Source organism: Nyctereutes procyonoides, unplaced genomic scaffold, assembly GCF_905146905.1.
Source record: "Nyctereutes procyonoides isolate TBG_1078 unplaced genomic scaffold, NYPRO_anot_genome, whole genome shotgun sequence".
Taxonomy (NCBI): Eukaryota; Metazoa; Chordata; class Mammalia; order Carnivora; family Canidae; genus Nyctereutes; species Nyctereutes procyonoides.
Window position 1 is genome coordinate 6511442 of NW_026575142.1, and position 13574 is coordinate 6525015.

The 13574-nt window shown below is 38.1% G+C and overlaps 1 protein-coding gene across 2 annotated transcripts in view; it reads right to left on the reverse strand.

The window, feature by feature from the left end:
• The window catches only part of ITGA4 (integrin subunit alpha 4), an 80207-nt gene that overhangs the window by 48032 nt on the left and 18601 nt on the right, over window positions 1–13574 (reverse strand). For both annotated transcript variants that reach the window (XM_055308540.1, XM_055308541.1), the window contains exons 5-10: window positions 12813–12880; window positions 11436–11565; window positions 9822–9907; window positions 9099–9161; window positions 8869–9006; window positions 5504–5615 (exon numbers count right to left, since the gene is read on the reverse strand). In XM_055308540.1, the coding sequence (XP_055164515.1) occupies window positions 5504–5615; window positions 8869–9006; window positions 9099–9161; window positions 9822–9907; window positions 11436–11565; window positions 12813–12880 (597 nt within the window). The remainder of the gene's footprint in view (window positions 1–5503; window positions 5616–8868; window positions 9007–9098; window positions 9162–9821; window positions 9908–11435; window positions 11566–12812; window positions 12881–13574) is intronic.

Below are 13574 nucleotides of genomic sequence, written 5' to 3' on the forward strand. Positions count from 1 at the left end.
CTCTTTGATATATAATTCTATGCCAAATGCCGTGCAATTGGGAAAAAAAATTTTTTTTTAAGTAGGCTCCATGTCCCATTTGGGGCTCAATCTCACAACCCTGAGATCAAGAGTCACCTGCCCTACTAACTGAGCCAAATCCTCTAAGTTCTGTACAATTTCTAATGTCCTCAAAAGGTAAATGATAGGCACACCTTATGTTCATTGTTTAGACATAGTAAGGCTGCTCTATTTTGACTTGTGCAAATTATTTAAAATTCTCACACAATCATACCCACTCATTGATTCTGTGGACAACTACTGAACATCTACTGTATTCTGGGGCATTTTCCAGGAGCTGGTCATACAGGGTGGTACCACGAAGAGGAACTCTAGTAGGAAGAAGAGAGGTAAACCAGAATAAAAACACCACATATGAGCCGGTGGTGGAAATTAGGGAAGACTTCACCTAGAAGGGGAAGCCCAGGCTGAGATTCAATATATACAGGCCACTGCCAGAAGAGGATGGTGCAGGCAGTGTAGACAGAGGTGACAGCCTGCGTAATGGCAGGGGACAGAGGGGCAACATGGCCCATGTAAACAATGGCAGTTGGCTTGAAATACCTGGAGCCATATAAGGGCAGAACTAAACACTCACAGGAACATCAGAGGAAGGAGTGGGAAGGGAGAGAGAGCAGGGAAGAGGACGAGGGAGGTAAGGGCAGGAGTGGGGGGAGAAGTATCCTGTGGCCACAGAAGACAAGGCCAGTCATGGATGCCATTTGTCAGGGCTGCTCTATACTTCAACCACTGAGGCTGCACCCTTGGTAACTAGAATTCTGTGTCTTGATCCTTGACAGGATGTAAAGGAAACAAGTCCGGGCTAGGAAGTTGCTGATATGTGGAAATTCTCGAGATAACATGTACTAGCAGTAGTGATGCCAGGCAAATCTCTTTGAAATAATACAAAGGGGCCTTTTCAAATGAAATAGAGAAAGGCCCAGATGTCATTCCAAGCAGAAGACGAGGAGGTGATAGTCTCCTCCTATCTTATATACAGATCTCAACAACGACTTGCTAGGATCCCATTTGGATCTCTCATACGATATCCTAAAATTTTAGCAATCATAGTTATAAGGAAAATACTTATTGTTTTTTTTTTAATGCCTGTGCAGGTCAATTTGGGGTACAACATACTGAACACACACTGATGTAACTTGACAATTTTTTTCTACTTTCCATCTGAACATTTTATTTCATTGTAAATCACAGCCATCGTTGGTATAATCACAATATTTTAACATCAGCTAGCACATGACGTTTGTTACAACACGCGCACCATGCGAGGGGCTTCACACATACTAACTCACGTAACTCTTTACTCCTTCAAATAAGTACTTGTTGATCCTATCTTTAATAAGGAAACTGAGGCACATAGTGTCACCTGCTCACGGTCACAGCTAGGATGTGAAGAAGCTGAGCTATAAACCCTGCCTGCAGTCTGGCTGCAGAAGCTGTGCTCACCCATCACCAGGCTTTACAGAACTGCTAACACTATGGGCTACATCCAGTATTTTCCTCTCCTGGAAACTTTTCCTGCTCTGTGTCAAAGAACTGCTCAATTAACAAGTTGAGAATATAGCCACATATATTTTATGAGCACATAAAATAATACAGCTTCTATTTTACAATCATAGCACTTTGTCATGGCTCTGCTCAAAAAAAAAAAAAAAAAACTCAATCATCCAGTCTTAAAGTCATATAAAAATGTCAAGGAGAAAGGGCACCTGGGTGGCTCAGTCGGTTGGGCATCTGCCTTCTGCTCGGTCATGATCCTGGTCCTGGGATCAAGCCCCGCATCAGACTCCCTGCTCAATGAGGGGTCCACGTCTCCCTCTGCCCCAGCTCAGACTCTCTAGAGCACACGCTCTTTCAAATAAAATCTTTAAAAAAAAATGGCTCGAGGTGAAAAATCGTAACTCCCAAGTCAGTGGTTTTGTCAAATCTGTTTTATGGATGAAATCTAGAATGCTGCCCGCCAGCCATGTAGGTCTATTCATGTACCCGTTCTCTAACTTCCTCATATTCTGGATGAGATTTTCATGCTAGTCTCTTACCAAATTGGTCATCTCCTTAGGAAAGGCCTTGCTTTGCTTTTCTAAGTACACAGGAAACAACTCATTTTTTTTAATTAAAAAAAAGGACAGGATATGATTAATGCAAAAATAACTTAAGTCTGCTATGGAAAGCACCACAAAAGTGTGCATAGTTAAGAGGACATTACATCTGACTTGCATCTATGACAGGAGGTGGAAGGAAAAAGAACAGGTGAGATTTTATTTTTTTTCAAAGATTTTATTTATTCATGAGAGACACAGAGAGAGAGACAGAGACACAGGCAGAGGGAGAAGCAGGCTCCCTGGTGAGCAAGGAGCCTGATGTGGGACTTGATCCCAGGAATCCGGGATCAGGACCCAAGCCAAAGGCAGATGCTCAACCACTGGGCCACCCAGGTGCCCCTTTCATCCTTTTTCTATACAATCCCACACAAGACTTCCATGGACACAAAGTAACTTCATCCATTCCCCCCAGGAAAATTAAATATGGAAGTTGGATAAAGGACTAGGGAAACACAAAGAAGAATTAAACCCAGGTGCCTGGCTTTCTCACCCAGGCAGACATGGTAGAAAGGGCTTCAGTGAAGTACTGAGCCTGCTCCCAAATCAGCAGGGTCTTGGTTAATATCTAAGTATACAAAATCTTTACTACTGGCCAAATAAAAATGCTATTCAGCCATAAAAAAGAAACTATCCTGCCATTTGTGGCAACATGTATTTTCTTGGAGGGCACTTTACTCTGTGAAGTCAGAAAAAGACCAACACTGTATGTTATAGGTGGAATCTAAAAAAACTCTAGGGACAGCTGGATGGCTCAGTTGGTTACACATCTGTTTTCGGCTCAGGTCATGATCCCAGGGTCCTGGGATCAAGCCCCATGTTGGGGTCTCTGCTCAGTGGGGAGCCTGCTTCTCCCTCTCCCTCTGCTGCACACCCTGCTTGTGCTTTCTCTCCCTGTTAGAGAAATAAATGAAATCTTAAAAAGAAATTTTAAAAATCTAAATTCAGAGAAACAGTTCAGATCAGTTGGCTACCAGAGGCAAGGGATGGGAGGATTCGGTGAAAAGCTCAAAGGGTACAAATTTCCAGTTCCAAGACAACCTTCTGGAGAAGCCATGTACAGCATGATGACTGTACATTTACAGTTACAGACATTGCCTTGTTTAGGTCAAAACTGTCAAGAGTACCTCTTAAGTTATCACAAGAAAAAAAATTATAACAATGTGAGGGAACATATTAACTAAACTCACAGAGGTAAATCATTCTGCACCATAAAAATGTGCAAATGTGTATTTTTTTTTGGAAAAAATAGAACTGAGACATAGAAAAAGATACGCAAACATGTACTGAAGTAAACCAGTATTCATGTAGCCACTAAATGTAAAAACGTAGTGAATTATAAATGAAATTATAAACAGCACAAAATATGCTAATTAACGTTGAAGATGCTGAACTATTAGAAACAATGGGTTGAATGACCATCTTCCGGACACAAAGGCATTACCTTTAGGAGGAGAGAGCTGAAGACTCCAGGATGCAAATGCTGCCCAAAGCCTAGGTCCTCACTGCAGTCCACAAAGCCTGCCTGGTGCCCTCAGGGGCTCCCCCATCGTTCCTCCCAAGTCTCCCAGAACACTCTCTCACGCACCACTGGGAAACTGCCTGGGCCTCTCCCAGCTACTGGAGTGACTGATCAGAAAAACTGACATTTTTACCACTCTGATTTTAAGAATTAATTCAGAGTTGTCATTGACATTTTGACACTGCCCCCCCCCTTGACACACAATCACTTCTCATGTGCATGTATATAAGCATTATTTTAGTACATTCAAAACACTGATCTTCCTCAAATGTGTCAATTAAAACAAGATATATAAGCAATCCTAACGAAGTATTTTACTAAATGATTATTTATTTGAGAAGGAGGGTGGGGGGACAAGCAGGTTCCATGCTGAGTAATGGAGCCTGACCCAGGGCTCGATCTTAGGACTCTGAGATCATAACCTGATCCAAAAGCAAGAGTCTCACCAACTGAACCACCCAGTTGCCCCTAAATGATTTTCTTTCTAAAATAAAGAATTGCATCATCTCATAATATACATGAAATGTCAAGGTGCATAAACATGGCTTTATCCACATATATTAGGTAGGATCCTTAAATTCACCACTTGAGGTTTTCCTCTTGCATGTCTTAGTTTTATATTCCATTTCACTGTAAAATTATAGAACATGGTGCCATCATTTCCTTTGTTTGCATGTATTCTGGCATATGCTCTGTACCTGGCCTGGTACACCTGACACAAAGTAAGTGCCCAGTGAATAACAGAATTGCTGACTCTTGGGAAGTATATCATAATAAAAGCATATTGACGTTTTAATGTAAAATGTTGTGTCATAATAACCATAAAAAATATATGCACTTCTTTCATTTTCAAAATAGAAAAACTCTAGAAACAGTAATATCTGCACACCAAACTACACTCTTACATTTGAGAGTTTGTAATTCAATGTGATATATATTCTATAAATATTCAAAATATATATTTAATAACCTACTAACTTCCTTCTCAGAGACTAAGACCTTTTATGCATTTAAAGTAGAATGAAGTCTTTAGGCATAAGAAATCAAACAAGTGAAAACTTCTACTACTCCCTCACTTATTTCTAGTATACAAGTTTAAGTTTTGACCCAATATTATCATATACCAATTGCCAAGGACCATGCCAAGAGGAAAGACAATTCTGAGCCCTGAAAGAATCAAATACCTACTTGCTGAACTCTAGAAATTACACACACTCCTCTCAAACCCATTCATCATTCTATGCATAATTTTACCAGAGGTAGTTACCCCTCGGCATTAGATTAAAAAAAATAAATTTTAAGAGGGAAGGCTGGTGCACACAGGTATTTCAACAGCAGGGCCATTGCGCGACAGGCACAGTAATGACACTGCTGTCTATTCCGTTATGGAGAGGCTATCCTATCAATTGTTAAGTAGCCACCATTGCTGGGTCTGCCAGTTGCCCCCTCAGGTACTATGTAGGCTCTCTCCCACAATTCCCCAAATCACCCCACAATGTAGCAGCTGAACAATGAATGCCTAGCACAGCGGGCTTCTTACAGAACCCTCTCCAGCCCTGCAGCCAGCCACTGTTGGGTCTCGTCCGTGTCTTTACTATACGTGTAGTCAAATAGTATATAGTCTAAGGAGTCTGATCAATTAAGAATCAATAAAGGACAAGGGAGAGAAGTCAGATGTAACATGATAAAAAGAAAATAAACTTAGTGTAACATTCTGGCTCCGTTTGCTATAAAAAGGCAAATGACCTAAAACTCTAATCATGCTCTCTTCAGTGTATCTTTTTCAAAACAGAAATTAAGTACTGAATTAGATATTTTTAATTACCTTCAAAGCCATCATTATCAATGTCACCAAGATTAACTATAGATTCCCCAAATCTTGCAGCGTATTTGTCACTTCCAATGAGCTCGGTTTCCATTTCATTCATTACTGCTCCCTAGACAAAAAAAAGGGGGAGAAAAGGCATCGTCATAATACTCCCTGACACCGTCATGCATGATTTACCGTTGTAATTGGATATGGATTTTTTTCTAATGCTTCCAACAAGTCGGACAAACTACAGGCTGAGCTTTAGTACACACATCTCAGTTCAATTCAATAAATATTTATCAAGTATGTCAACACATATAATAGTATGATTAGAGCTCAGAGGACATAAAAGTTGTCAAACTCATGATCCCTAGCTTTGAAAATCCAATAAATCATTTTGATAATTCAATTTAGCAAATATTTATTGAGTTCCTACTCCAGGCAATGCACTATGCAGAGTGAACAGGCAAAAGAGGACAAGGCAGTGTGTGTCTAAGACATGCTCCCCTACCTGAAGAAGCCCAGTTACAGGGAAGGTTTAGCACAAACATGTGAATCACTCGGAAGTACAAACTGCTTTGTATTGTCAAGAAGCAAGGACAGCACATCTAATAGTGAAATCAGGGGGAGATTTCATAAGAGATTATATTCAAAGTGGCTATTGCATGGTGGACATGATTTTGATAAACTGTATTATCAGCAAAACAAATTCCAAAGAATCTGACTACTACAAATAGCACATATAATGAAGGAGACCAAAGAAAAGTCAGACTGAGGTGTTATGGTGTGGGATTTTGAATACGGAGGGAAATTTACTCTCAATCTAGGAAATGGAAAGTCACTGAAGGTTTCTGAGTTGAGCAGTTGGCACAACTGAAGCTGGCCTTCAGAACCTTAGCAATGGAACTGTGGCAATGAAACATGAATTTGTCAACTGCTATCTCTTAAGTTGGAAGAGGAGTTATGACAATAAAACACTCAATAATGTTCCAATAATGAGTCCTTATAAGAACTGGTAGACCTCTTTCCAAACTCTGATGTCACTCCTTTGTAGTTAAAAAAAATATCTATGCATTATTCATCATAGAAACTTTACTCTTAAACAAGTCTATTCATCATTCCCTTAACCACACACGAGTTCTTTTCCTTGCTATTGTGAAACACCCTTCACCTGTTATTTTCCAACTAAAAAACTCCTAAACTTGTCTTGTTCAAATACTACTTCCTCTGTGAATCCTTGACCAAAGTGAATGGTTTCTTTTCTTCTGCTCTGTACATATTACTAGTGTGCTATTTATCATGTTTTATTCGATTCTTTACTCTCATAGTTGTATCTTTTCTAGACCTGAGGTCCTAGGGGTCAGGTCTAAGAGGATTCTTGCCTATTTTCATAGTTCTTATTCCATTTCAGATATTCACTAAATGTCTATTTTTTAAAATGAGTAATTTCTACAGTCAGAATCATTGGCACCGTAACCATTAAATGATTTTCATCAAGAAATAAGGGATAGAAGAACCTGGCTCCAAAGGAAATGCCTAACATAAGGAGAAAGGGCTCCAGGAAAGATGAGAAGGTGCAGACCTAAAGCAATGGAATGGCACTGGAGTTCCAAGAAGAGAGTTTCAAGAAGAGGTGATCACTCTTCAAGTATTCTCCAGTCAGAAAATGGTGACCAAGAGTTCTTTGGGGACTTCTGAGAGTTATTTTAGTACAAGATTCATTCAAGTACCATCCTTTCTTGAGTTCATTCAAAAACAATTACCAAGCACCTATTTCTCCAGTACGTTTTCAAACCTTAAAGAGACAGCAGTAAGCAAGACTGAAAATTCCTCTCTACATGGTATCTATACTCCAGTAGAAGAGACAATACTGAACTGAATGAATTTATAAATATAATGCAACATAGTAGTGCCATTTTAGAGTTAAACAGGTGATCTTTCTTTGTTCCCTTCTAACTTATGTCAGAGGTTGTTAAAAGCTGAAATCAAATATGAAATTATCCTATGTTCAGCAGTGGTGCTTCAGGGGAGACATGAGGGAAGCACGAGATGGTAGCCCAATGGGTAAGGACTCCTTCCTTGCCCCTTCAGTGAAAGGAATATTCTTTTATCCATCTTTCCTATTAGGATTGCTTAGGATATCAAGGAGGGAAAAAAAGATTACATATTGCCCTACTTTAGGTGTATATGATACTTTTTAAAGTGTTTCCATAAAGTTTAGTTATAAAGAGAAGAAAAAGTAGGCAGAATGAGGATGTAGCTAGTACAAGAAGGCCATTTATGGATAAGGAAATGTGAAATACCTATGAAAAAAAGTAATGCCTGATATCGCTATTAAGGAGATATGAATGATCACTTTGTAGATGATACACCTTTATTATTAAAGTTTAAACACAGTCTATGGAAATCCCAGTTTATAAGTGACTTTGTTGCTCTATATTTGGAACTTCAAAAATCCCTTAGCTTCATAAGATAGTATTTTCTCTTTTGAATCATACAGTGTTGAGGTCAATGCTTAATATAGGAACTTATTAAATGCTCTAATACCATTAAGATTACAAATAGCTTCTTGAAACAGATTATACATTGTTGAATCCTGACTAAAAATGCTGTACCTTAAGAGATGACCCAATTTTCTCACAAATCTCTTCTTGCTCTTAAATCAAAGGAACAGACCAGGAAGACCCCATTAAGGCCCTATCAATTGTTTTGATTTAATGCCAAGAAGATAGACTGGCAAGATAAGGCCAGCAGAACTCTTTAAACTGAATTGTGGTCAGTCAGTCTCGTCTCTACAATATCCCCCATAATGTAAAACTCAACCAGACCAATAATTACCTATTTCTACAACTACTATGTCCACTTTGGAATAAACTATGCCCATTTTATACTCCTATCGGGAACACCATCTACAAAAATTGTGCCAATAAACATTTTGTCAAAACACATCTTGTTTCCTGTTTTCAAATCAATACATTAAAAAACATTTCATGCTTTATCTTCTACATCTGGTAATATTTGTAATTAAAGACATTCACAACAGGACCAATAATAAAACCACATTTTGAGGGGTATAGAAAAAATCATTTTTTCAAATTAGATTTGCATCCTAATAACAATTTCAACTGCCTGAAGAACAAGATGGGAGCAGAAAAGAAACCAGAACAATTGATCTCCTACTTCTGGAATATCAATATGGGACCGCTTCCCATCCATCAGCATGTTCCATTTTTAGAGCAGTAGTTCAATACCAGAGTTTTTTACTTTCATCAGTATAATAGGCCAAAGAATCGATGGTCTCAGAACTCTGGAATAAGAACAGCTACAGTTTCTATCACAGTCCCATAAACAGCCTCCAGGTGGTCAGCGATTAGACTTACCGAGCCAGAGTTGATGTACACGAACACTCTGCCCTCCTCCCTGATGGTGCTCTGCATGGGAGCTCCCACAAGTAGGTCTGAGAAGCCATCTGCATTGAGGTCCACAGCACAAACAGAAGCTCCAAAGTAAGAGCCAAGCTGCCCCAAAACAAAACCAGAACCAGTCATCAAGGAAGAAAAGCAGGGCTATTCACGAAAGCCCTCAGTGAGACCACAGGTGGAGACATTACCTTCTTTCCTTTCATTTCATGTAAGATACTTAGTTCTTTTGCCTCGATGCTGAATATGTATGCCTGCAATTAGGAAAGGAAGCAGACAAATTCAGGCTGCTATCACATGAAAAAATCTTCAGGGGATCAAAACATCAATTTTTGTGACTTGTAACTGCTCAAACGGATTTTTGAAAATCCTGTTCAGAGTAACTCAAAAGGTTTAGGGGAACCACATTCACAATAACATGACTTCCTTGCCAAACTGTCTCCTCAGAAATGCTGGTATGGATCCCGTAAGGCACAGAAAGCGTCATTTGTCTCACTTTTCAAAGACAGACTCAGGAAAGTTTAGTAATGTCCACACAGCAATGTAACAAAAACCAGAAACATCTTATTCTTTCTGGTTTTACCCCAAAACATGCAGCTGTCTCAACAGCGCATCATCTGTAAACTTGTTAACCAGTAAATACATTCCCTGGACATCTTGAGACAATTTTATTTCAAAAACAACTTACTCAAAGAAAGAAAAGCCTCATTTGACTTAGAGTTTTTCCTTAAAGCTTTTCTAATAAATTTTATCTAAAAGCCACGTAACTTTCACCACAAAATGCAGTGCACCGCTCATCATTTCTAGCCATCATTTCTTACATTTTTTTGCAATTCCTCCTTTAGTATCTCATTCTCTCATGCAATCTTTTTGAAACTTGGTGAAGAAATAAAATGCAAAAATGTATTTCTTACTTTACCAATCTGTTCATGTTGAGGGGCTCCTCCAACTACTTCAGTAGTATGTGGACTCCGAAAATGACCAGCTCCAACTGAGTACCCTTCAAACAAAGTAGGAGAATCATCATTTGCAATGGGTAAAATATATGACCATAAATCCAGTCCTAGAATTAAATGAGACTGAATTCCAAAGGATGACACTAAACAGTTTTAAGAATATTTAGCATACCAATATTCAAAATTGTTCACTTATTATACGCTTTAATTACGAGTATGTGTTATGAAACTAGGCACATGGCTGACATTTCTAAATCCTAGAAACCAAAGATAGCACTTTTACATTTGGTTAGTCTCTAGGAACTACCAGGACATGCTAGCTTCTAGGATTACAACCAAAACATTTTAGGTACCTAAAATAGAACATTTTCAAGTAAAAGAACTTCCTAAACTTCAGCTTTTTCACCATGAAATCTTCCTATTGTGATAGAACTCTATGATGACACAAAAGGTAAAATATTTTATTACATGACAAAAGGCATAATACTAAGTTACATTTTTAAGATTTGAGAGAGAACATGCACAGGAGACAGGGGGCGGAGACGGAGAGCAATGTTCTTGCAGACTCCCTGCTGAGCACGGAGCCCAGTGTGGGGCTTGATCCCAGGACCGTTGAGATCATGACCTGAGCCAAAACCAAGAGTTGGATGCTTAACCAATTTGAGTCACCCAGGTACCCCCTAAGTTACATCTCCTGTAACACTTCAAGTAATTCTCCAACCATAAATAAGTAAATGCTGAATTATGCTGAATTATAAACGAACTCCCTCCGTTTAAAAATGAATTCTTACAGTATGAATGGGGAAAAAATAATACTTTTTCTTATTGTAATTATTTCTGGGTTATAGGCTGCTGACGTTTGAAGCACACGGTTTAAACAAAGCTGTAGTTTTCTAAGAAACTATAGGAAAAGCATCCCTTTAACTACAGCAGGGGAATTAATGCCAAGAAAATCTTGCATTTTTGTAAAGATACAGACTATAAAGGGTCCTATTGCACAGGAGGAGGGGGAAATGGAGAGGGAGGAGGAAGAGAAGGGGAAGGAGAAAGATAAGAATAAACTCTGGGAAATATTCTAAGAACTTAGGAGGCAAAGGTCAACGGGCTGTTTTTAGATCCCTAGGCTTCATAATGTTGCCCATTGTCTGGAATGCCATCGACAGCCCCACTGGCTTTCATTTGGCCTTTTAAGAAACTACACCCACTCACTCAGACACGATGACATGAACTCCAGTAGAGGGCTTTCAAATGTTCCTTGGATGTGGTAAGCACATAACAGATGCAACCTTCACAATAACAGGTTAACTAGCTTCTAGGAGTAAGCTAAAGCAGGAGCTCTATTCTGACAACTACATATTGATGGTTGTGATTACACACGTAAAATGTTCAGTTAAAGCTTCATAGATCATATTTTTAAAGTGAGTTTCTAAAAAAAATAATAAAATAAAGTGAGTTTCTGAACCCTTCAATAGCTACTGGCCGTTTGGATCTTTTGGAGAGACTAGTAATCATAAATAAGGGAAACTGTATCTAAGATGGAAAGGACTGGGAGTTTCTCAAGGTATACCGTACCTAAATAACTCCCAAATTTGACTTGATTTTGTCTGTCTAAAAAAGCCTTGTATTTATTCGTAGTTATATTGTATACAAAAAGAGATCCAGTCCAATAAGAAGATCCAGGGGCTCCCATCACAATTAAATCCTGTAAGGAAAAAAAGAATTTATCATCCTTTCAAAGCTTAATCCACCCAAAACCTCCTCCAGACATACATTTTAATAGTGATGAGAATACATTTTTTATAATGCATTTCTAAAATCTGAACATTTTATGAATTTAAAAACCTATCAGGAGAAAAAAGCCAAATAAGCTAGCTTATGAATTTTTACCCGCACGCACAATTTCAGAAAATAAACTTTCCCTTCACACCTAGCAGTGGACTTTAAAATTGAAGCAAGGATCACAGAATACAAGGCTAGGCTGCTAGGAGATAGGCACCGTGGTTTCTGTTAAAGTAAGTTGTATCTGGGTAATTCATTAGGGCTTATTAAGGGGATAATCACAGGTTGCCGAAGAGTAAAAAGTGGACTTAATTTATTCCTGTTTGGAAAAGAGATAAACTCACTAGTTTTCTTAACAATGTTAGCTTAGTAAAAAATAAATCCAGTGGTATTTGGGGCATATTTGGTGACAAATATTCAGGAAAGGGAAACAAAGGGAAAGTTGGAATCAACAGAGATATCTGTCTAGGGAAATATGAAAACTTTTAGCAACCAAACCTAGAACATATTTCTAAATTTCCTAAACTCTTAAAAAAGGTCAATTGAAATATAAAAGGTGTTTTTTTTTTTAACGCAGCAGGTAATATTTATGGAAATTGTCAACCCAAGGCTGGATAAAGCCCGACTGCATAGATTCGGAAAACATTCATAAATTCCTAATGGGTTTTGGAGGGAAACTAGGAGGTACACCTATGACCTTAGACTGTATATCCTTGAGAGTCAGAGAAAAACAGAATTTTGGGGAGATGTCTAATTTAAGAGGATATTTTTAAATCTCTCAATTCTCATAATTTAAAGATGTGGATTTATAGGCTTTTCTCCCTCAACTAGTAATTAAAAGTAACATATTTGGATAGATATCGTAAACGTCTAAGTTACAGCAAATAACAACAGCTACTTTTGATTCCCATTAAATTCTTGATGCAAGTGATAAGATTTGGTGTAGAATTTTAGTTGGTCTTACGTGGCACAGCCCTCTTAAACATTAACCTTTTATCAAAATATATGCGGAATATTGAGTAGTAAAAATTAAGTCATAATACGCTCAAATTTAAGAGACATTACTCAGATTATACAATTTCTTACTGTAAAGCATAATACCACAGTCTAAATCTTAAGAACTAAAATCCTATGTGTAAACATTTAAAGAGCTATATTTTGGACTATTACCTCGGTGTAAAAACTAGATATTCCAGCTTGACAGGATGCAAAATTTTCTCCAAATTTTCTCACATAATCTAAAAATGAAGTAGAAAAACAATTCCAGATTTCATTGAAAAATAGGCAAAATTTGCATTATTTTGTTAGTCTTTTAAATCCTTACAAACATAGCTTTTAAAAATGAGATAGTATAAAATGTAGACCTTAAAATAGTCACTTTGATAAAATGTAGTATCACCAATCTCTTTTATATTAATCCTCAAAAATATTCCTCCAAAATAATACAAATATTGTCCTCTGCCTCTTTTTCATGGGAGGAGCATGCAGCATACACCCAAAATAACTGTAAAGTGGGTATCTAAGGCAGATGCAGGGCTTATGGCTCCCAGTCTCAGTTTGCATTTAAAATTGGTGTCCTAAGTTGTGCCTGGGAAAGTAACGGGGAGTCAGGATCTGCATGGAGATGGAGGGTCTCCTACTACAAAGCCCCCTGAATGGGAGGCCTTTGGAACTTATTAGGACGATGAAACTTTGCTTCACCTGAAGGACTGACCTAAGGAAACCGCTGTAAAAAATAAGAATCACGACCCCCATCTTTGTTTTGGCTTTGCTAACCAGAAAAAAGTTAAATAAATTAAGACATTTGTAATTACTAGTCCTGGCCAGGACATATGTACAGATCTTTTTTTTTTTTTTTAATAAATTTCCCCATAGTGTTAGGTGATAGAAGTTGCCATTTTGAATTTTTTGGAGAATGTGGCTGAGTATATC